At 43.4% G+C, this 23,972-nt stretch overlaps 4 protein-coding genes and 3 non-coding genes across 7 annotated transcripts; 5 read left to right on the top strand and 2 right to left on the bottom strand.

Moving 5' to 3' along the window:
• Positions 1-30: 30 nt before the first annotated feature.
• LOC104584370 (putative F-box/LRR-repeat protein 22) lies at positions 31-2,360 on the top strand. Its single transcript, XM_010238865.2, has 3 exons — positions 31-209; positions 1,218-1,567; positions 1,692-2,360. The coding sequence occupies exons 2-3, from the start codon at positions 1,251-1,253 to the stop codon at positions 1,909-1,911; spliced, it is 537 nt and encodes a 178-aa protein (XP_010237167.1). The 5' UTR covers positions 31-209; positions 1,218-1,250; the 3' UTR covers positions 1,912-2,360.
• A 448-nt stretch (positions 2,361-2,808) lies between these two features.
• Positions 2,809-7,715, bottom strand: LOC100834667 (DNA replication licensing factor MCM7). The gene is made up of 15 exons (XM_003579212.4): positions 7,575-7,715; positions 7,372-7,439; positions 7,214-7,273; positions 6,904-7,133; positions 6,214-6,391; positions 5,804-5,926; positions 5,586-5,675; positions 5,153-5,295; positions 4,888-5,065; positions 4,610-4,801; positions 4,299-4,471; positions 4,003-4,206; positions 3,629-3,794; positions 3,321-3,542; positions 2,809-3,217 (listed from the first exon to the last, which is right to left on the bottom strand). Exons 1-15 carry the CDS (start codon positions 7,615-7,617, stop codon positions 3,113-3,115), a joined length of 2,175 nt encoding a protein of 724 aa, XP_003579260.1. The 5' UTR covers positions 7,618-7,715; the 3' UTR covers positions 2,809-3,112.
• Positions 7,716-7,987: 272 nt separating this feature from the next.
• LOC112269023 lies at positions 7,988-8,090 on the top strand. Its single transcript, XR_002960614.1, has one exon. It is a non-coding gene; the product is annotated as a U6 spliceosomal RNA (small nuclear RNA).
• A 2,531-nt stretch (positions 8,091-10,621) lies between these two features.
• TRNAG-GCC lies at positions 10,622-10,692 on the top strand. Its single transcript has one exon. It is a non-coding gene; the product is annotated as a tRNA-Gly (tRNA).
• A 539-nt stretch (positions 10,693-11,231) lies between these two features.
• On the top strand, positions 11,232-11,334 carry LOC112269030. The gene has a single exon (XR_002960621.1). It is a non-coding gene; the product is annotated as a U6 spliceosomal RNA (small nuclear RNA).
• A 7,646-nt stretch (positions 11,335-18,980) lies between these two features.
• Positions 18,981-20,425, top strand: LOC100829753 (ocs element-binding factor 1). Its single transcript, XM_003579199.4, has one exon. The coding sequence runs from the start codon at positions 19,592-19,594 to the stop codon at positions 20,069-20,071; it is 480 nt and encodes a 159-aa protein (XP_003579247.1). The 5' UTR covers positions 18,981-19,591; the 3' UTR covers positions 20,072-20,425.
• Positions 20,426-21,171: 746 nt separating this feature from the next.
• LOC100831906 (cytochrome c oxidase subunit 5C) lies at positions 21,172-23,958 on the bottom strand. Its single transcript, XM_003579205.3, has 2 exons — positions 23,803-23,958; positions 21,172-21,676 (listed from the first exon to the last, which is right to left on the bottom strand). Exon 2 carries the CDS (start codon positions 21,642-21,644, stop codon positions 21,453-21,455), a length of 192 nt encoding a protein of 63 aa, XP_003579253.1. The 5' UTR covers positions 21,645-21,676; positions 23,803-23,958; the 3' UTR covers positions 21,172-21,452.
• Between the last annotated feature and the right edge of the window lie 14 nt (positions 23,959-23,972).

Here is a 23,972-nt window from a genome sequence, read left to right as displayed (position 1 = left end):
AAAAAAAGCTATTCCGAGGAAAAAGAATAGGATATTTTTTGACAGCCTAAAGAAACACAATTCTGGACTCCCAAACCCTGCAGCCTCTGCCTCACCACCGGCGACGGCTCAAGCGAAAACCCTCAATCTTCCCAAGCGGCGACAGGAAGCCGGGAGCGAGCAAGTTCTCGGGCGACCTAAGATTTCCGCTACTTCATCTCTTCCCCGCGGTTGGTTTCGTCTTTCCCTCCAATCTTTTTTTGTTGTTGAGGTGAACTGCTTCTATCTTTTCCCCAATCTTTCTGCTCTGATTCTCCTCCCAATCGATGGAGCACACGTCCTTCACATGTATACGTTCCCTGTGGGAGGCATTAGAAAGGATTCTTGGTAGCTTTTCCGAGAATACGCATCAAAACTCCGTTGCGGAAGCCGTTGATCTTGATCTTGGTCTTGGTCTTGATTTCGTATATAAAATCCATTTTGGGCCGCGGTTAGTGGGGAACCCTTCCTTTGCGTTACCCGTCCCCAATCTGGTTTGGAGTACTGGATAATAGTCATTGCTTTCCAATTTGTTCTGTTTAGATTCTGAAGTAGGGTCTCGCTTCGCTAGGTTCAGAAATGGTGTTAAAATTGAGCAAGATTCTTTGCACTTTCCATTCTTAGTTGCCAGATTTATTATGGTCTCCGTTCCATTACCAGTTGTACTTATCACCATTAGGGATGCAGTAAAATTTCGGTAATGAACCTGGATTGGAATCCATTGGATAAAATGATCTCCTCTCTCTAAACGGTTGAGAACCAGGATACAGGACTGCATTCCATTGAGGACCTGTACTGAATTAGAGTTTGAAAGAGGAATCACCACAAAATTCGCTCAGAATTAGATCTGAGCTTCGAATCCAACAGATGTTGCAAATTGGGAACTGGAGAAGGAATGAGGTAATCTTGGGTCCCATGCCAGTAGACAGAGATCGATGATGCTTACCCATGTCCCTGTCACCAAGAACATATTTTAGAAGTTTGAGGACGACAAAATTTATATGCTCAAATCTGAGGATGATAACATGTATGCACATGTTTCGCACGAATTACTAGATATGCACAGCAGATAACTTCTAGTATCTCCTATGTATATCATATCTTTTCTCTTTTGGCATAGGCTATGTTATCGACTTTTTTATGTGACTGCACTCTCTTTTAGAATGTTCTTGCCTTACGCAATAAACGTTGTGTTGTAGTGCCCGTCAGAGATTCTCTTCCGTTGCGCTACCATGGAAATGGAAACAGACTGGTCAAAGCTGCCTATGGACTTGCTCACGTCGATCTTTGCTAAGCTCGCGCCTGTTGAGGTCCTCATGGGTGCGGGCCTCGTTTGCCACTCATGGCTCGAGGCTGCCAAGCTGCCTGATCTCCTCTGGCGGTCCCTGGACATGAAGCACCTGAACAGCAACAACAATGCCGTGCTCAAGAACAAACATTTCCTGCGCACAATGGCGAAGATAGCCATGGACCGTGCCGATGGACGGCTTGAGACGTTCGCGGCCGACCTGTTCGTCGACGACGAGCTCCTGGAGTACATTGCGGAAAGGTGCTTTGATAGATTGCTTTTCTGAGTTCCAGAATTTCAACAGATTGATCGATCTCAGTTCCTGATAATCGATCACAAGTGTGTCAGCTGGTTGTTAACTGTCCTCAATCGCGTGCATATGCAGGTCCCCGTCTCTCAAGAGCCTTACACTCGTTGACTGCAGCATCACCAACACCACGCTGATGGAGACCGTCGACATCTGTCCTCGCCTGGAGCTTCTTCACGTGAGCGACTGCTACAATATCTCTGTCGAATGTGCCCTGTTTGCCAAGTGCGGTAGGATCAGGACGCTGACGATCATCCCCTTCTGTGACTACGATAACTACTGCCAACTGTCGTGGTGACCCGAGTGTCTGCGCTGCGTGGCTACATTTGGGATTCAGGGCTGTTCGTTTGCGGCTTACTGTTAATAGTCTGTCATTAGTACAGTGTTTTAGTATATAGATATGGGAGATGTCTAAAGCCATGAGTTGCTGGGAAGCTGGGTGAATATGCAGGTTGGCGCCTGAATTCTGTGTTGGTCCGGTGGTGCTCGAATCTAGCGCACGTAATTTGATGATGAGTTGGACGGGGGGTAAACACTATGATCAATGACCATTCGTCAAATTAGGAGCTTGTTTTTTCTAAGACTTGACTGAGTGCAAAGTTTCTATTGCTCAAGAGTTTGTAATGGAGTAGCACCTGAGATGGAATTATATGTTTCCTCAGAAATACAAGTATGAGAAACATCTAAAGACAAAGCACATCTTGATTTTTGCATGACTTGACTGAATGCAAGGTTTGTATTCCTCAAGTGACGAAGTTTGCCAGACTTAGAATTTCCTTCAGATTTTTACTAGAATTAAGGCCTTTATTTCGTTTTTACCTCATTTAACTGGTCACCCTCTAACAAGATGGATTGCTTGTCAGGGCTTAGGGGGGCATATGGTGCATCACACAAAATCTTGAGAATTACTCTTTACAAATTTATATTTCTGCATAATAATAGTGCTCTAGTTATTTGCATTAGCCAACAACCTGAACATAATTTAAATGCATAGCAGTATGTTTTTAGCAGAACATATGAACATGTTAGGAACCGACTTGACAAATATATGCTACTAAAAACATATAATAGTTCTCCTTGGTTACCCATAGAGCAAATATAAATTTTGTTTTTTCCAAAGTATTTTTAAAGTTTCTCGTGCGTATTGTTTTTTTAAGTGACTAATAGATCAGAAATATCAAATTAAGGTTTGAACTTTCAAGCAACTTGGAAAGAATCAGCTTAAAGTATTTTTCTGCACCAATAAAAGAGCAGAAATTCAATGATGCCTGGAAACTAACTGGGTAAAGAAAAACAACAGAATTACATATACACTCAAGTGTCTAAGTGTTGACCGGTGAAATTACTGGAAAAAAAAAGGAGAAAGACTTCTCCAAAGGTGGGCACGACTAGTACATTTCTCACTATCACTACACTTTCACAATCTTGTCAGGTCTCAGATCAATGGCGTCCCTCGCCCTGGTCATAGAACATGAAGCACCACACCCTCCATGCCAGCATCAGGCGTCGATGAAGTGGATGTCGAAGGTGCTCTGATGGATCTGCCACACGTTCAGGGATGCATACTCCTCCAGGCATTCCTTCAGCTGAGCCTCACTGTACCCCTGTTTATAGGAAACATACGAGCAGGAGTGAATTTATGTTAGTAATGGGGCACACTGAGTTGTAGAACTGCTGGTATCAGTGGGTACTGGGTAGAGATTATACCTTTCTGGAGATCAAGTTAAGAGCATGAGCATATCTCACGTCCATGCTGCTTGTCCTTGCTGCTTCATCTCTCAGGATGGAGTATATGTCAGAGATCGCGTCGAGGCCAGACCGCTGGCGGTCATCAGAGTAGAGCGAGTACTTTGACATCTGCATCAGCCGCAGTGCTTCATCGACGTCACTCTGAGCAACAGTTTCTGAAAATCGAAGTCTTGCCAGGGCCTGAAACAAGCAAGGAGAATCATGTTTGAAAAAGATTTTTCAAACCCAGGGTTTACACCAAAAAACATGGTTTTAAATTTACTTACAATTGAAATACGGACTATGCTCAAAAGTGTCCTGATAGTTGTGTAAGAATGTGGTGCATTTGATTTGGCTTCCTCTTGGCGGATGCTTGAATAGGCAGTTGCAATGTATTCCTCAAGATCTCGAGGAACAGAAGGAATGACTCTTCTTGCAGCAGATATATATGCTCTGTGATCACATGAAGATTGTTAAATCTACTATAATGCAAAGATAACAACAAAGAATGCTCTTATTTCAGATTGCTTGATTTTATAATTTCGCAAAGTATACTATATTGATTTCACATTCAAGAAGGTAAAAAATTCCGGCAATTGAAGTTTAATTTTTCTGGATTAGCACAACTAAAGTAACACATGTGTAGGAAGACTATACTTGCCTAAGAACAGATGGTTCAAGTGGTGTGAACCCAAGTGCCGGTGATTCAAGATTTTGATGTACATGAACAACATGTCTTGCCATTTCAAGATCATTTTCCATGTCCGCTCGATCCAGGATCAACCAAAGGAGGTCGAAACGTGACAGAAGTGCTGGAGGAAGATTAATGTTTTCAGCCGGAGTCCTCCTCATATCATATCTTCCCCTGAATGAATAAAAACAATGGCCTCCGTTACAATCAACATAGCTTTCCAGAACTATTCTCTAGAGAAGATGATGTTTCAGATCAAATCTTACCATGCTGGATTAGCAGCAGCCAGAACTGCAGTTCTTGCATTAAGCGAGGTGGTGATACCAGCCTTGGCTATGCTAACTGTTTGCTGCTCCATCACCTCATGAATTGCTGTCCTGTCAGACTCTTCCATCTTGTCAAATTCATCGATTGCACAAATACCCATATCTGCCAGTACCTGAAACCCAGGAGTGCATTATGAGAATAATTATTAGTATGCTTAGTATAAATATGTGTTAGTACAGTTTTAGTGTTAGGAAGCAAATTCACACAAGATTGCATTTTCAGTGTCATCATCATAAGATCTAAATCATACCAGTGCCCCTCCCTCGAGGACAAACTCATTTGTAACTGGATCTTTTTGGACAGCAGCAGTAAGACCAACACCACTGCTCCCACGCCCTGTGGTATACACTCCTCTTGGGGCGACATTGATAATATGCTTTAGAAGTTGACTCTTTGCAACACCAGGATCTCCCATCAGACATATGTGCAGGTCTCCTCTGATCTGCACGTACACATAGCAAGTTTGTGAGCCATCAGAGAGCAAATTTGTTAAAAACAAGTCATTCCCACTGCCAACAGGATGCATACCTTCATGCCATCTGCAAGCTTCCGGTGAGGTGCGCCAACAAGTAGTAACAGCAGTGCTTTCTTGACGTCTTCATGTCCAAATATTTCAGGTGCCAATGATTTTGATAGCTTGCTATAAATATCACCATCCTCAGCCAGTCGGTCAATTTGTTCTTGTTCATCACCTTTAAGTTCATATCTGTTATAGTTTATAGAAAATTTCGAACATCAAATGGTGCTGAAGGCAAGGTGATAGAGTTCATGTCAATAGGGTGGGAGGCTGTACTCTTCATATTTTTTCTTGAAATGGGTAATTGACATCGCTTCCAAGTAGGTATCAGCAACCAATCCTGCACGCATGGCTCGGAACCCAAAGTAAGGCATGGGGAGAAAAACGCCTGACATCTCAACGACGTCTCCAGGTGCAACCTGATAATGACAACAGTCAGTACTTGTTATAGATCACGGGAGTTCAAGAAATAGTACTGCAAAGAAATTGAATATCTGCAATGAGCTATTAACACGCATGAACCAGCATTAAGTTACTGGACTATTTAGCAATGGAAAAGCAGAATCCAACTTTGTTTGGAATCAAATGGATCTAATGTAGTGTGGAAAAATGCATGGCTATAAGGAAAAGAAAAGAGATAGTGATTTCATGGCTTTCAGCAAAAGAAGAGAACTGCTCAAAGCAAAAAGAAAGTTGTGATTTGTTTTACCTTTCTAGTTAGCTCTCCTCTGAGGTGGGCAGTTAGAGAACGTGGGATGTGTCCCTTTGGCACATGCTCTGATAGTTCTTGGAGCTTCACCTGCAAGAAAAGGTTGCAGTTGTTTGATTGAGTGGAAATCTGTAATATGCTTGGATTTGGACAAGCTTTTTTCCATTCCATTAAGTAGAGTTAGCCTTGTCCACTAAACTGTGGAGAAACATTATTACCTCCTGAAATTTAAGAAATTTTGATGCTCGCAGTTGAAGGATTAGATTCCCCTTCGCTTTGTTCAGTTTGCATCGTTGAGATGGGCATTCAAAGAGAGGCATAAAGACTCTAGCCGTCACTTCCTGTCAAATTCAACAACAAAACACTCACAAAAAAATCAACAACAAAAAGGCTTTTTGAATTATCGTTCTGCCCATTTGCTCTAGGAGCCTACTGCAGATAAAAATAGTCTTTCAATGATCATGCTAGGTAGATGCCACTACAAGCCTACTATAATACATTAATACTATCCAAGATACTGAGGACAGCTAAGGAGTAACACAATCTAAACCAGTATATGAGGATTGTTTACACAAGCGTTTGACAAATGGGCATATCAGGAATGGGAACTTAAAACCGGATGAATTACCTGGTATATCTCAAAACCACATTCTTCACATGTATAAACAGCCACCTGCATCAGGGGCTTCACATCTGAGCAACGAGTGACAATGCCAGATATTTTCACAAGCTGTCCAATATTTGATGCCTTCACTTGCCTGATGGTGAGGGGAGTCGCCTTCGAGAATGCCTTGATATAGACCTCACTGCAATATCAAGACCATTTCAGATGTTAGATAAAAAAGCACAACTGCCTGATTGGATAACCCAAACGAAAAAATTGGGGGATTATTCCGGTGGGTCATTGCTACTGAATTAGGTAAATACAAGTTCCTGTGAAATCAGCAAGAAAGTCTTGGCAAGAATGCAAGATGGCAAATGTCCATATCACACTAATATTTTATCATACATCAGTATCCATGAAAGCAGCAACTGTTTCAGGAATTGCTGGGATTATCTGCATAGGTCGGCTGACGGCTGGGGGAGGCAGGCAACTACTGTCTACTGCTACATGATCTAACAAGCGAGATATTTTTTATTCCTAGAGTATAAACCTATACATCCCAGGCAATCACCCAAATACAACATATACTTTGTCAATGCAGTTTAAATTCTGTGGTATCAGCAAATATTTTGCTTAGCCAACTCTATAACATGTCGATTTGTTAAGAATTAAGAGGAACCTAGTTGCTTCTAGGGGCATTATGCCAGTACTCACAAGAACCGTTTGATCTCTGGCGGCATCCTCTGAAGGGGATCCGTGCCATCAGAACCTCCATCAGCCCCTTCATCCACGCGCTGCGTCATCAAGATGTCCCTGTCTTCGTCGACAGTGAACGCCTCCGTGGGCTCCGGCATTAGCTCATCGACAGCCTCCGCAAATATGCCGATGTAACGCTTGGTGTTCTCAGTGACCCTCTGCAGGAACTCCTCGTCCAGATCCTTATACTGCGCACCCAACACAACCAAAATCAGATCCTGCACCCGCAGATACATCTCCCAAAAAATATTAAATCAGGAATTCGTACATGGAACAGGTCGTCCAGCTCGATCTGGACCGCGCGAGTCTTCCGGTTCGCGATGTCTTGCTGGAATTGCATATGACACTTCGATTAACAACAAAATCAGTGTGAACAAATAACACAAGATCTTGGAGGCCCTAGAATGCGAGGTGAGAGATCATTACCAGCATGTTCTGGTACTTGGGCTCGCCATGAGGGCCGGCGAAGTTGGTGAGGAAGTCCTTGGCGAGCGCTGCAGGGGGAAGGAGAAACAAACACCACGAGACCAACGCGGCCGTCAGGAGACGCTCGAGGGTTTCCAAGAAAGGTCGCGGCAGAAGGTTCCAGAAGCTTCTGGAAGGGGGAGGGCGGGGGAGAGGAGACGTACCTCTTTCGCCGGCGTAGTCGACGGTCTTCGTCCCGGCGGCCATGGCGGCGGCGGCGGGGAGGAGGAGATACGCGGAGAGAGGGAAATGGGAGGGTTTGGGGGAGGAATGGCGGGAAGATTGGGGATAAGAGGAGGGGGTTTGGCGGGAAGCCTGGGGGGCGGCGTGGCGGGAAGCTTAAAAGACTGGGTAGCGAAAAGCCTGGAAGAAATAAGTCGCAGGTTAGTTCAGCCCACTTCGTTAAGTTGGGCCGAGATGCGGGAAGGAAACGCGGTTGTGGCCCAGCTCTCGTTTCGAAAGCGTCCTGCGGACTCCGGGCGCTTGCCGCGCGCAGTGGAGAACTTGTGTTTAGTCCCACATCGGCAAACGACAGTGGTGCCAAGCAGTTTATAAACAGAGCGCTAGCTACTGTTTCGTCCCTTCGGGGACATCCGATAAAATTGGAACGATACAGAGAAGATTAGCATGGCCCCTGCGCAAGGATGACACGCACAAATCGAGAAATGGTCCAAATTTTTTTGAGGTTTTGCGCACTGGTCCCTGTACGTTGTGTTGGTGTTCTTTTTTACGCCCTTCCAATGTAGTAGTGTATTACAGCCAGATCCTTGTACTATTCCATGCCTTCATAACCAGGTCCTTTGACCTTTATAAGCATACACAGTCCGGGTCCAATTATTGTGTGTGTTTGGTAATCATGTCGTTTCATCTTTTTTCAATTTTTTTCAGCTATGCTCTCACACGGATGCTCCTTTTCACCTATCCGTCTCTCGCAACAAGTAAGACTTGTGGATGAAGCCGCCGCCGCGCTCGCTCCCTCCTTCAGCACTGGCTCGCCGGCGCTCGGCCCAGCCCAACGTCCTCATGCTCGACGAGTCCCCGCGATGGTGGATGAAGCCGCCGCCGCCGCCTCGCTCGCTCTCTCCTTCAGCACTAGCTCGCCGACGCTCGGCCCAGCCCAACTTCCTCACGCTCGACGACGTCTGCCGCCGTCGGGACGACCCGCGTGAGATCGGACAGCAGCTCCTGCCGGCCCTCTCCGCAGCCTGCGGGCGTCCTCTTCTTGCTCCGACGGATGAGGTAGGACGGCGCCACCTGCAACAACTCCGGTATACCCTGCTATCCAAACGGCGATTTGCAGTTAGGAACAAATACGACAGTTTTCTGAGGGACGAGTAAGTTAGAGCTGTATTCTGTTGCAGTTATTGCAAATAAGCAAAAAACGATTCTTGTGCTTGACTCTTGGCTCAGGAACATAGGAAAAATGCCGATGTGTCATTGCAGTTATTGCAAAAAAGCAAAGAAACGATTCTTGTGTAAACGACGTCCCATAGCTCGGTAACCAACGCACCTACTTACTCTCCTTGATCCCGTGCGGCCAGCAGTTCCTTTTCCTTTCTTCCCCGATGGAAACTGGCCCAACTCCAAATCCTCGCTGCTCCTCCCGCAATAGGGCCTCCGCCGTCCTTGCCGCAGTTCTCCTCCGCGCGCCCTCCCCTTGATGCACCAATCCCGGCCACCCTCCTGTCCAATTCCCCGCTTTTCCTCTGTTGATCTCAGTCGCAGCACACCCCGGCCCCTTCCATCTTCCTCGTCGCCTCATCCAGGAATTAGACCACAGTAGCGAGAGGTTTGTGGGCCTGTGTGCTGGATCTGGCCGTCGGGCGCCGAATCATTCTGGTTTCCTTTCGTCTCCTTTCTGGCGGCGCCTCGTCGAGTTGGGCTGCTTTGCGTCCTGCTTCTCCACGGAGGGCGCTGCAATTTGTTAGCTGCTACTCCGTCCCAATCTGTTAGCTGTTTAGCTGCAGCTGGAGACTTGGAGTACTTGGCATTGTTAGCTGGAGTTGGAGCAGAATGCCAAGTCTATTCGGTGAACTTTTGCAATTTTCACCTCTTCAATCTGTTAGCTGGAGTTGGAGTATTTGGCATGGTTTGTGTGGTCTAGAGGAAGCAGCTACAGTACCTAATAAGAAGGCAGAATCTACTGTACCTAATACTCCACACAGATCCGATAGAGTATTAGAGGAGGGCAGTTTCGACTTTTCGCGTTATAATAAGTAAAAAAACGATTTATCTTTCTCCCGATACCGTTTCTCTCAATCCTGCCAGCCGCCATCGCCTCTCAACCCGTGCCCGCCGCCGCCGCCTGCCTGCCCGCCCCGGCTGCCGCCTCCCCGCCCTTGCCAGCCGGCGCCTCCTCCCCGTCCTCGCCGGCCGCTTCCTACTCTCAGTCTCTCGTTCTGACATTTTGTTATGTTTTTGCCCTCCAGGTTTTGATACTCCGTCCTGACCGAGATGATACTCCACGTATCTAAACTGGAGTAGTTAGGAGTAACAACTAATCTCTACCTTTAGATCAAACAAAATGGACGGTCCTAATTAATTTTGGGGTACGGTAGAAGAGCTCAATAAGAATGCAATCTGTTAGCTGCTATTTGTTTTTGTTTGTTGCCCAAACTGCACCCGGAAGAGACTTCGGTTTTGCGTTCAATTTATAATTTCAGTTAGTACGAACTACTTTGATGTGTTGGTTCATGTCACAAATAGCATGATTTATTTGTATGAAATGTTTTATATGTTGGTTTTGTCACAAATAAGCCACAATGTTGAGGTGCAAGTACTAATCCCAATTCTAATTAATTGTAAGCTCACAAGAGACAACATATAAGAGACAATGCATTGGAAAGGTTGTCTTTTGGCATTTATTGTAAACTAAGAGACACTTCTTAAGAGACTATGCATTGGGAGTGGCCTGAAGGGTTTGTGAGCTAGATGCTCTTGATTTAGCATTTTGATGCATTGTAATCAAGGCACTTGTGACTTGTATGTATGTGCTTCCGTACCCAGTGTTCAGTTTGTTTTCATAGGGCGTAACCATGTACAGCTACTTGACCGTTGCCTTTCATCATCTAGGAAGAGGAGGAAAGCAAAGAGAAAGCCAAGCATCGTCTCAACGTCTGTTTGCAGTGGCAGATAACGTTCAGTTACACTTAGTAATTATTATCATAAACAACTAACTAGGAAAAATCTCAGGAATGGTAGAATCAAGCAAGCACCAGTGGTCTAGTGGTAGAATAGTACCCTGCCACGGTACAGACCCGGGTTCGATTCCCGGCTGGTGCATTCGCCTTTTGCTCCATTCACTGGTTTACGAATGTCAATTACCAGCTGAAATCACCTATTTTGCTGCATGGTTTCGGCATCATTTCAGTTTTTTTTTTCGTCCGTTATTCCATCCCAGCGATGACTGCCGGACAAGTATTTATTTATTTATCCGTCCATTGAACCATTTTTTCTCGCAACCGCAGCTGCATCGGGCAGTGATAGGACCGAAGATTATTTGAACATTGACCTAGATGACATGTTCGTTCCAATTTCCAAAGGCTGAATTGCCATTTTAGCACCGCGTGGAAAACATAGACGCTTGGCTTCATTACTCTTTTTTTCCCAATTTGAAGGAAAGCTCGCTTCATTAATTGGGCCAGCAGGTGGGGAATATACATGGCCCACGTGCACATTCGGCCTGCTTATTGTTAGACTGCAGCCCGCTCCCGCGACTTCGTGGCGCTTAACGTGTGCAGCAGAGGACCCTCGTTTAGTCCCACATCGCCCATCGTGAAAGATCCAGACCTGTTTATAAACAGAGCGCTAGCTCCTGCCTCGTCCCTTCGGGGACATCCGATAAAATTGGAACGATACAGATAAGATTAACATGGCCCCTGCGCAAGGATGACACGCACAAATCGAGAAATGGTCCAAATTTGTTTGAGGTTTTGCGCGCTGGTCCTTGGTTCCTCAGCTCGTGTCTTACATATATGCCCCTGGCATCTCCCATTGTCTTACTTATACACCATTCCATTATTACAATCCTTTCTCTATTTCCTATGGTTACAACCAGGTGCTTGGCCCGGAGGACACGTGCATTTTGCAAAAATGTCCGTTCCTTTCTATTTTCCCTTTCTAATTTACGCTCTTTCCAGTCAATTCAATTCTGCACTTGCCGACTGAGTATATATTTGAATAATCTCTTATTCACCCATGGAGTTCCCAAATTTCGATTGTTTTCTGCTACCTCCGATCCTGCGATCGAGGACATACATTCCCATTTGAAGCTTCCACTTCTGAAGTTGTATTCTATACATGATCATGTGCTCCATAAATAATTTCGTTTCTTTTCTTTTCTAGAGCTCAGAGTCTCAGATGTTACTTCCAACAACTCTCGTCCCACCTCGTTCACCACAATCACCACCCCACGTTTTGTCAGCTTTCAATCTTTGGTCCAAGTCGATTATCCTTCCAGGAATCGAATAAAATCATGGCAGTGCTGGTTAGTTGGCAGCCTTGTCAAAACCAAATTAAGGTGCATGCACCTGGAGCCACAACATCGATCGATCACAAATTCACAATCGGAAATTCCCAGACAAGACCATAGGACCTACCAGTCAGAGCCAGATATATTTTCCCCAAAACAGAGACCAATTGCTCTCAAGTTAAACCTAACCTCAAACGTGGCCGGAGAAGGCACGCAGATTGCGCAAAACAAAAGTCTAAAATCGAGTGGCCGCTGGATAGCATATTGAAGCACGTTTATGGCGCTCCTTTTGCCAGACAGGGCACGGCCCACATGGCCTTTCTTAAACTCCCTTTACTTAACTAGCTCCCACTTCTTAAATCTTAATTAATTATTAACTGGTCCTTTTTCTAGGAGAAGAACTAGCCATCCCTTTTAAAACAGAACATTTGTTTTTTTTTCTGTTCGATTAGGTTATCAAATTTTGCCACTAACACGTACTCCATGCATAGATGGCCCTAGCCTTTTTTTTAGGCTTCCAAAAGAACTATTTTTTCCAATCATGTTAGGAAATGCACATATATATGCCAATGTTCTCGGAGGAGGTTAGGCAGATGCCTTTTAGAGCGATAATATATATTTCCGGTTCATGGGGATTTGTGATCATTGTTTTTGTTTTCTCATGTTGCCGTCCGATCCTTCTGTTAGGTTTATTTAATTTAGTTTATTTTCTATGTGGTGATCATAAAGAATACAATTCCGGAATATAAGGTGGAAATAGTATTGTCTTTGTGCATGGGGTGAGAAGAAAGGAAGGTCGATGGGGGTGTAGTGGCTGCCTAGCAAAGCTCCTTTCTTGCATCCAAAGATAGTGACAAGCTCTTTACTTTCGAGTGATGGATGCACCATAGGAACGGTATTAAGTCAAAAAGAAAGAGCTGTGGCACGCATGCACACACTCTCAACGACTGTGATTGCCGATTGCCAAGAAACTTCTAATAATTAATCCCCCGTAGATGGGTTGCCGGCCTAACATTGCAATTACTATTAGCTTAATCGAGTGTTAATTAGCTTTCTGTGCCCATGCATATGCAAACGGAATAGCTGTGTTACGCATTAAGAAGGATTAGGCTTTGGCCGTGTGCATCATTTTGATGCAAAGGCCGAAGGTTCCTCATTTTCGAAAAAATGGAGGATTAGGCAGGAAAAGAATTAAGGGCACTGCTCGTATACGTATTTCGAGTCTGGAGAGCTATTAGTGGCAGTGGAGTATTTGATAGAGAAACTAAGGAAGAGCTCAATGTTATAGTTATAGCTCCTAGAGAAAACTGGTGGTCAATTAGGACACTCTTAGTGATGTTGCTTTACCTATATTTCTTCTAGTCATTTTTCTTCTTCTTGCATGGTCTTATCCTCGTCTAGCACCAACTGTTTTGGGTTGACTAACTAAAGCATACAAGAACTGAGAGGCAAAGAAGAACAAGAGGGACAATAAAGCTGCTTTTCTTAAGTCAGTCCTTATCTAAGAAAAACTGTATAAACACCTACCATATTACAAATGAGATCTCAATATTATGGTGATTTTACAGTGTCTAGGCCAACAGTTACATCCAAATCTGTCAGTGTCACTGAAGATGGGAATTAATCAGCTTGACAATCGGGTCAAAAAATCAGCTTGACAAGTGAACTCGGCTTTGTTTAAAACAAGAGTAAGAAGCTCGTGAATATGAATGCGATCAGTACAACGTACTCCCTCTAACCCATAATAAGTGTCTTGAATTTGTACAAACTTGTACTAACTTTGTTTTAAATCCAAGGCACTTATTATGAATTGGAGGGAGTAATAAGATATATAAAATATTTAAATTGTATGTATAAACACTAATTATATGAATCCAGGCACAGTTTCATCGATTGCTATCTTTAGCCTCTAAAATGCTACTACCATGCATTTTAGGCATAGCTAGATTCAAACTAAACTAAAACAAAAAAAATTGACTATTTTTATGGTTAATTATACTTAGACGACACTTGAAAATCACAACTATCTCTCAAAAAGTGCTTTCACGATATATAATTTTTTGTATATATGTTCTAACTAGAAGTTAATGTTATATTTCGGAGACCACGATAATACCCAAAAATTGTAACTTTACAAGAAATGTTGGAGTAAGTTTAGTTAAATATTAACGACGCATAATTAAGTATTCCAAAGGAAAATCTACTCTGCTGCCCTTCTCAAGAAGAAAACATAAAGACTTTGGCGCCAAATGCGCCCTTAAATATTGACATCTTTTTAGAAACAGATGTTGCACATACCTTGTGCTTCCGTTGCTTACAAAATGGTCCGTATTGTTTAAATAAAACTAATTAACCTCTGTAGTGGATTCTTAGTCTAGGTACAATAGGAGCACACAGATATGCTCTCGCAGTCGGATCATAATGGGCAGGAGCCAATGCATATTTTACCTGATTAAATTTTTACAGATCATGCTTAAGATGTAAGACTAGTCATAGTGGGAATAACAAAGGTGGTAACTAAAGTGACAACTAAGCAATTTTGGTGACGTGTCATGTTATTAAAGAGAAAAGAGAGAATTGGGGTAACTAGATATGTTAACATCACATCACACTTCTCAAAATACAATGAGTCTATAAAGTTAATAAATGAGGCTTTTATGTTATCACAAATATGTTACTAACCACTATTGAAGTAGTAACATAGACTAATAACATATGCATGTTACTAGCTTATGTTACGTCACCAAAAAGCAATTAATTTCTTAATTAATGCTCCATTTCTGTGTGCACCAATGAATTAGGCAAAACATGAGGAGGCACACTTTCCTGGTTACAACTACAGAAAGCTAATGTTTACTGTGGAATATACCTGAGAATCTTGCAGCATATTTTTATGACATGGACATGTGGGCTGCATACATTTGCATTGGTGGAGGCTCGCCGACTTTGTAAGTTTAATATTATTAGTATAAAAAAAGTTGGAGGCATACTATATGGCTGTGTAATTTTGCTTCTTGTTTAGATAAATTGATATTTATTAGTGGGCCTGTACCTGTAGATCTGTTGTTTATACATACAAAGCTAGGAGACTCCCTACGAATCCATGAACCATCAATTTTTGACAAAACTAATGTTAATATGTTATGGACTGGATTACTATTGATTGTTTAGAAGCCCCCACCATCTGCACATCCGAATGGGGCTAAAATTTTAATGAATTGCCAACCAATTATGTTATCCTATTGAAAATGGTACTCACACCTAGTTGAATTATGCCAGGATCATAACTGACAGTCCCGAAATCTTGAACACGCATGAAATGCATAGTAGTCCACAGTTCATGTGATTATTAATTTTTTTCTCAAAGTCTAAACTGCTAACTGCTGTACTTTATATCAACATCTCCATTGAACCGTCTCTTATTAATTAGTACTCCATCCGATTTATAATAATTGTCGAGAATTTAGTACTCACTCCGGCCGAAATTACTTGTCGTTAAGGTAGTATGGATCGGAGGGACTAGTACTCAACAATGCGTTGATTTGGTACTCAACAATGTGTTGATTTGGTAAGTAAGTTCCTGACATTTACTATGGATTGGAGGAATAGTAAATGGTCTCTTGGTGTATGATATTGTATGTTAAGGTACAATCTTTTCAATGTATGGTCCCTATTTTATCTAGAATATTTGTAATATAAGTAAGATCCGAGAGAGAATTAATATTTTTTTTTATTGATTTACTTGAAGAGACAATATCACTGCATAAAACCATGCACTGCCACACTTGGAGTGATGTGTGCAAACTACAAATTGTTGAGTTTCATTGCCAATCATGCAGGGACCACATTCAAGAGCAGTGGGCCCACACTGTTAGGCCCATACATGCAAGACCCTGTACCTGGTAGTACATGATAATTGAGGTGGCCACGTTTGTCCTCTTTTCCTCTCTGTTTCTATTGGAAAAATAAATATGTATAAATAAAAGCATCCAGCTCACATGCTCTGGGTTCTAGTATAGTGTGGACTCACTCTCCATGGTGCTGTTTTCCAAATGCTCATGAGATGGGGAGAGATTTTAGTAGAGTTTTCTTTTGTTTTCAGCTAGCAAAAAAATTGGGATGGTTTGGGTGTGTTGTTTCTGTCTATTATATGGGTTCTGAGTACAAATTTTCTTGTACGTTGGTTGGAGAATTATTAGTGCATACGTTTACTATGGGACAAACAAGTCAATTGGAAAGATCATCTAGTTTTTCTTACTCCCACCGTCCTACGTGATAACAAATAAAATTGTTATTTATCAGTTTAGCTAACCTTTTGATGTGACCATTTTTGCTAAAATCATTCCATCTCCTCCCTCTTAATTTTTGCTATGTCTCTCAAAGTTCTTCTTCCGCCAAGGCCTTGTTTGGAGCAGGTGGATATCACATGATTTATAGGAAATTTCGGGGATTGTAGTTCGTATCTGAATTAGAATCCCAAGTATTCACTCAAAATCAGTGAAATTCACCTACGCCAACTAAATATGAGAGCTACAATTCCCAAAATTCTCTACAAATCTCGTGAAATCCAGATGCAAGGGACAAGGTATCGAAAGAAAGTTTTTTTTTTGAGGTAAAGTATCGAAAGAAAGTAAATATCGCTTAAATCTAGTAGTTAAGTCAGAAAGAGTTGCTCAACTAGTCAAAAAGAAAGAAAGAGACAAAAAACATGCTAAAATCAAATCGTCTAACATGGCCATAACAATAGTACGAACTTGACCGACATCGCTGAAAATGAAAAGATCTATCCATCAGAATGGTCCATGGGTCTCTAAAAAAATAATTCATGGAAGTTTGAACTCTTCGATTTGAATAGGAAGTACATTGGTACCTCGAGAACACATTGAACCAACAAGTGTGCTAATTAGTACGGAGTAACTCAAGTGCCACAGTACAAGTACAAACATATCATTATCAAACAACGTACTACACGCTGCCTTAAGAAATAGAACAATTTGCTCACACTTGTCACGTATTTTCCTGATATTCTTTACTAGGTCCCAGTCATTTTCATGTCGACATGTCCTCTCTTCCTCCCCGGCTTAACTACATTCAGAGGTAAAATATATATTGTGCAGGCTTCTTCTTCATCAATTTCATACTGAAAATATGAAGAAAAAAAATACTGAAAGTCATGAATTTACCTGGCAGATTTTGCTAAAATTTTGATGGATGATAATCGGATTAAAAACCTGGAACTTAAAAGATGTTTTCCTTTTGTGTAAGCTTTTGTGTTCGCGGGTGAGGTAACTTAGCCTGAAAGAGAAAATCAGAAGAAGAAAAATATCCCAATCAAGTACAAGAGAAATGGCCTTTCGTGACTCGGGGTTAGTTGGTTGGTTCCAATTTGCACTTTAGGAAAAAGTGCAAGATTCCCTGCCGGGGCATTCTCGGGAGAGAGATAAGCTGTGCATGAGCACACAACACACACAAGTGGACCGGGTAAACCGGGTGAATAATAAAAAGGGATCCGTTCCATTGCTCGCAGGATAAATAATTTGGGTGGTCCGTGCTCCAGTGATATCTTCACAAACAAAAATCTTTGAGAAGCATAGAATCGTTCCTAGTAAAAGGCACAATCGGTTTTACCTGATTAACAGGACAACAGGATTTTGACCATACTCCTTGGCCTTGCCGTGCGAGCCGATTCTTTTTCTTTTCTTTTCTTTTCTTCTCTCTCATATTTTCTCTCATTGGTTTTTTATTTGTTTCTCTCTCGTACCATTTCTTAGCTTGCTATCTTTTTTCCTCTTGAATTTAGCTCATCGCACTCCCACCGTAGCATGGTCACCTTCCTTCTTCGATCCAGTTACGCCGACGCCTTAAGATAGGTGGGAAGCTTGTTATCGGTCTGCTTGTCGGTGTGATGCCGTCCTGGTCACCATCGCCTCACCCGATCGTGTGCATATAGGTCATTCCTCCCATGCCTTGTACATGCTTCCTTCCTCGCTTATTATCTCTCTTTGATCCTTTCTTCCTCCCGTGAGTTTGATGATTTTGTCGATTTGCGAATGCATAAATGCCTCTTTCATAAGTCCTTCATGTTTGATAGATTATTTATTATTTAAATTAGGTTTGACATGAAAGGCACTATGATAGAGAGAAACAAGTAATGCATGGGGAACGTATGCATCAACTCCACAATAAAGAAATCACATGCTTGACGCCCCTACCTTGGTTCATTCCATATGCGTACGGTTTGGTAGATAGATATTTTAAGGTGTAAGGATACAAACACTAGAGCCTTCAGCCAAAAATAAGCAAATAAAAAACTCCAACACGTTGCTTCTTGAAACAATATACATAACATCGTGATTTGTGAAGCAAACACGTCAAGTTAATCACCAACTTAGCTTAATACCCGCAATAGGACATCACACAGTTGACACCCTGGTTTATAGAGCTAGACAAAAATCAACGCACACTTTTAAAAAAGACAAGAAAATAAACATAAAAGCCCGTCACCAAAAGTAGGGCAAAGTCCGAAAAATCTTATGTACACCGTTCCTCGAAACAAGATACAACACCACAACCCGGTCAAGCAACACAAAACAGACCACACCAGCAGCCAAACATTGTCGAGGTGCCACACACATTGCACCTCTGGACACCATCGGTACACTATCCATGGTGCATGTTTTCATGTCTACAATAAAAATGTTTTATTCTATACGGTCATAAATCCGGAAATAACCCATCGAAAAAGCACATCCGAGAACTGAGCACACACAGCTGCTCAGAACATGGCAAATCACCGCAACGCCACGCCACGTCAGCGACCAAAACGGCTCTAGAAGCCACTAGACAACTCATGGATCGCGGACACGCTGTCCCTGGTACGCCCCCTGTTGTGCACCTAGCAGTTTGCCCTTCACCCTCTTGAAGGAAAGCAACCTCGATGCCCCACCCATCCCCCACGGCTGCTAGCGCTGGCCCACGGACAGACCCGGAGTAGCAAAAGATGCCTCCGCCTTTCTCCTCCGTCCATTCCACCGAAATTACAGAAACGCCCTCGAGGGTGAAGTTACGGAAGTGCCCTCGGCTCGCCAATAAATAACCCCTCCACCCTCACCTGATCCCCTCCCCCTTCCTCCCTCTCTTCCTCCTCCGATTGGTTGGCTGCCATTAATCCCCTCCGTCCTTCCTCACTAGCCCGAGCTTCCAAGCCCATTCCTGCTTTGCCTAGCTCGAGCGTCGAGCGTTCCTTCCTCCCGGAGCTTTGACCAGATCGAATTCCCGCCTCCTCGTCCTGTGATTTGATTTTCAGTCCCAGTATTGTTGTTGTTGGTAGTAGAGTGGAGTAGATCCGAGGGTCGGGATCTTCGTCTTCTTGTTCGTGCAATCTCTGGATTTTGCTGCGCTGGAGGTTCATGCTGGCCATGGTTTGTCCAGGCATGCGGAGGCGCAATATCTGAGCTTTATGAAGATCGCCACTCACCTGCGCCGGTCCTGCTTCCTCCAGTCCTTCTCCGTCGTCTTCCTCTACTACTTTTATGTGATCTCATAATTCGCCCTCTTCTCAATCCGCCATTTCTACTGCTTCTTCTTTCTTCTTCTTCTTCTTCTCGCTTTCTTTCTTCTTCTTGCTTCGACAAGTGCTAAATAAGAACGGTAGCAGCAGCATCAGCAGCAGCCAGGTGGAAGTAGAGGTAAAAAAAAAGGGCTTGGGAAATGTCGTCGTCGTCTCTGTCGCCGGGAGGGAGGCTGTCGGGGTCGGACGGCGACTCCGGCGGCGCGCCCATGGGCGGCGGCGGCGGGGACAAGCGCCGGGAGAAGCGGCGGCTGTCGAACCGGGAGTCGGCGCGGCGGTCGCGGCTGCGGAAGCAGCAGCACCTGGACGAGCTGGTCCAGGAGGTGGCGCGGCTCAAGGCCGAGAACGCGCGCGTGCTGGGCCGCGCCAACGACATCGCCGGCCAGTACGTGCGCGTCGAGCAGGAGAACACCGTGCTCCGGGCGCGCGCCGCCGAGCTCGGCGACCGCCTGCGCTCCGTCAACCAGGTGCTCCGCGTCGTCGAGGACTTCAGCGGCGTCGCCATGGACATCCAGGAGGAGTGCCCGCCCGACGACCCGCTGCTCCGCCCCTGGCAGATCCCCTACCCGGCCACCGCCATGCCCATCGCCGCCACCGCCACGCACATGCTCCAGTACTGATTGATCCATTTCCTGTCATTGGTTGGATCGAGGAATTCAAGATCTCCCCTATAGGAGCTGCTGAGCCGTGGCCGTGGGTTGGCATGAGGAGGAAGAACTCTACTTGGCTGCCTTGATTATTATAAGGCTTAATCAGTTTGCTGCTCTATATGGTTTGTTTATGTTCCAATAAGTGTCTGTTCACTGTTGTTGTTGTTGTCGTCGTCCTAGTCCAGGCCCTCTGTTATACCAGTAGTACTAAGTTTTCATCATATGTTTGGTTGTGGTTTATGTATATTGTGATGAACTATGTCATATTACCATGTTCGTCTCAGTGTTAAATCTAAATTTCGTGTCTTGTGTCCCAAATTCAAATATGTCCAAGTTTCATGTTTGTCTCATATTCTAGTGTTTCAGCAGAGTTAATGATGATCTCTGCTCTGGATGTTAATTTGACATCACAGGTGCTAAAAGTTACAGCCTCAAATAATCCGGTGGGTTCCAACACCATTGAATGAAGAATACAGGGACATCAAGTGCTAAAAGTTGGAATATATGAATTCAGAAATCAAAGGTGAAAGAGGCATCAAAACAGCTTGAGTGCAAAGAAACATCCAGTGCTAAAAGCAGAGTCAGATCTTCAGTTCCAACTTCCAAGGTTCCTTCTGGATTCTGTCTGACAGATCTCTTGTGTGCGTTTAATTTCTAGCATATATTCCTTTTTTTTTTCTTCTGGCCAAATAAACTAGTAGGTCACAGCTCACAAGTTTGTATCAATTGGCAAGATGATTTTTTACAGGCAAAAAGACAAGATTTATTGCTGCCACGACGAAGCAGCAACACATAAACTAGCATTATTTGTTACTGGCATTAGTGTAAGCAAGCAAACACTGATGACAACATAGGAAAAGGACGGTGAAGCCTGAAAGGCACATGAAAACCTTAAAAACTTAGTCTTGACCGAACCAATGACATCACCAAATAGAAAAGCACCAGTAATAGGTCAGAATGATGGTGCTTGATCCATTCATGATAATATCAAACATAAGTAGCTTGTTAGGCATCCACCATGGCATTCAATCAAAAAAGATGAGCTCACTCTCAAAAGGATGACAGGAATGTGAGGAAATGTAAATCATATATTGATGCAAGGGGGTAACCATCCAATCCCAGAATTTGTTTCCTTTGCAAACAGATATGAAACAGACATACTTGAGATGTAAAGACAAGGATAAATCAAGTTCAAAAAGATTCTGATGTTCTCAAATAGTGGTGCTTATTTTCATTACAATCTCCACAGCAGTCACTTTGTCATGCTCTCCAGAGAGTTTCAGAAATAACTGGGCAAAAACAAAACGATGGAAGACTTGAGATATAGAACTCCAGGTTCAGCTCGTCAGAACTACTCCTCGACAACGACGCTGATCTGCCCCTTCTCAAGCATGTCGTAGAAGGATCGAGTCTTCCTCTGCTCATTCCAGTGATGCATCTTCCACATACCACCGGCCACCAGCCCAAGGGTGAGTCCAATGAAGATCTCCTTGACCACGCTCGGCCCCTTGAGGGTAGCATGTGCAACTCTACCGCCTGCCATTTGCTAGCTGTTGAGCTCAGATGCCAAAATGCCTGCAGAAATGAGAAGATTCTGTGACCTGATTTCACGGGAACATGGGGACAGCATATCTTCACAAAGGCAACAAGATACTTTTAACAATGCAGACATGTGCATACAGCATAAAATATTAGTTCATGATCTATGATTTTTCACAGCGTTCAAAGGTCACTTGGGTGACTCGCACAAAAAAAAACAAGTCATACCAAAATTTCAAGACGTAACTGAGGTGAAACTGAAAGAACTAGAATATAAATTAACAACTTACAGTTGACCAAGTTATGTAAAACCAGCATGTATATTCAGAAACAGTAGACTATGCTAGAGAGGTTCCGATTCCTCAATTGGTCAGAGCAACCTCTCTTGAAAACAATAATTACAAAAAGAGTCGGGTCCCTGTATTTGCCTCCTAGTATTCCTGTTCCACCGGCCAAGATTTTTTTAAAGATATCTTAAGATGCAACAGAAGAAAAAATGTGGCACAACAAATGATTCCATCCTGCATCAATCATTGCTTCTTTCAAAAAATAAAATGCATGCAATGTACCCTTCACCTAACCTACCACTCATGCATAGAAGACAGAGACATCATAGTCACTCAAGCACAAATAAGGCAAAGCAAATTAGTTGGAGAAATTTCCTTATCACTCATCATCAAATTGTGCACTACCCATAAGAACCATTTAATCAAAATAAGATTGACAATAGCATCAGGCTTGTACAAAGAAGCAACATACATATATCATGTAATTTTCTTCAACGTGATGCAGATTTTTGAAGTTATAGACAAGCTTCAAACAACAAAGGTCAAGAGGCAAGTTTACTCAAGTTTAACAGATCAGAGAAAACAAACAAATGCTTGCCAACATGTAGGAAATCCCAATAGAAAGGTAAATACATAGCATACTTGGGTGAGATCTATGATAAGCTTGCATCGCAGATTATTTTGATCCCTATAGCCATCTTGAACAAAACAGAAAATTCACTGTTTTGGAATACAAAAAGGACAAGGAGCTAGCTACCATATACTTTTACAAAGCTAAATCAAGTGATTGACATAGCTGAATCCTACCAAGACGTTCATATGTCTGTGCCTGATTCGTTCATTAGGGGACTGATCCCACCACAATGGCTAGTACCTTGCTAGCATACACTAACTACAGTCAGGATATTTCCGCTACGAAAACACATGAAGTCTATAATGTTATTGCTGATAGTTCAACAATTGCACAAACGAAAACAGATCCAGATATACAATAATCACAATAATGCTAAACAAATCTTATCTGAGTTACACGGACATTAAACAAAGTCACATATACAATTGTAGCGACCTAACTGTTGTGGAGAGAAATTATGGGAACACACTAAATTATGAAATAATTAGAATCATCAAGAAAACATAGTCACGCCACAGCACCTAATCCACATGGCAATTCAAAGACTAGAGATCTGGGAAACAAGACAACTGGCAGTAGGATGATGAATAGGATATCAACAACCAGAAATGTTCGGGGATGCTAGAACTAAGGTGTAATGGATGGTACATGTCAAGTTCATACACGAAACAGATGATGGCAACAGCGAAATTTGCTAAGTGGTAGCGCATAGCATGCAGAAGATAAAGCATCACAAAGCACCTAATTTCCCCCAAACAATGTCACAGCCCTCTGATACATATTCACATCTTTATTGCAGCGAACGATCTTCCTTTCCTCCATTCTCTAATCCAAATCACATAGACCTCAGATCACACGTCTAAACAACGAAAAAAAGTTCAGCAAAAAGATCGCTCTCATGGGTAAGGATACCATGGTGACGACGCTGCCATCCATCCACACGAACCAAATCGAATCCCCGCCTAAATCACACGTATTTTCCTCCCCCATCCCGCTCCCTAAATCGCGTAAATTTACCCCAAATCCCTCGCCCATCGAGGCCGTAAACAACCCCCATCGAGATGGGCAAAAACGGGCGAATCTGACACACCAGCACCAAGGAACCAGATCCAATCCAATACGGTTCTTAACGATGTACACGAAGAAAACCTAGGATCGGCGAGAAGGCAAAATTGAAAACAAAACAGTCGTGGGGATCGAACAGAACGGTCTCGAGATCAGGGGAGAGGAGAGAATCTGACCTTGCCGCCGCCGGAGGAGAAGAAGGATGGAGAGAGACGCCTGCGCCGCCGCGAGAGGATGGAAGGGAGTCGAGCTCTGCGTTTCGTTGCGGTTTAAGGGCTGAGATTGGCTGACGGGCCCAGTCCACAAGACTGGCCTGGCCTGGCCCGTGGCTTCAGGCGACTGGACC

The sequence above is a fragment of the Brachypodium distachyon genome, chromosome 4 (assembly GCF_000005505.3).
Source record: "Brachypodium distachyon strain Bd21 chromosome 4, Brachypodium_distachyon_v3.0, whole genome shotgun sequence".
Taxonomy (NCBI): domain Eukaryota; kingdom Viridiplantae; phylum Streptophyta; class Magnoliopsida; order Poales; family Poaceae; genus Brachypodium; species Brachypodium distachyon.
The sequence above is the reverse complement of the archived record's forward strand: the minus strand, read 5'-3'. Positions and strand labels throughout refer to the sequence as shown.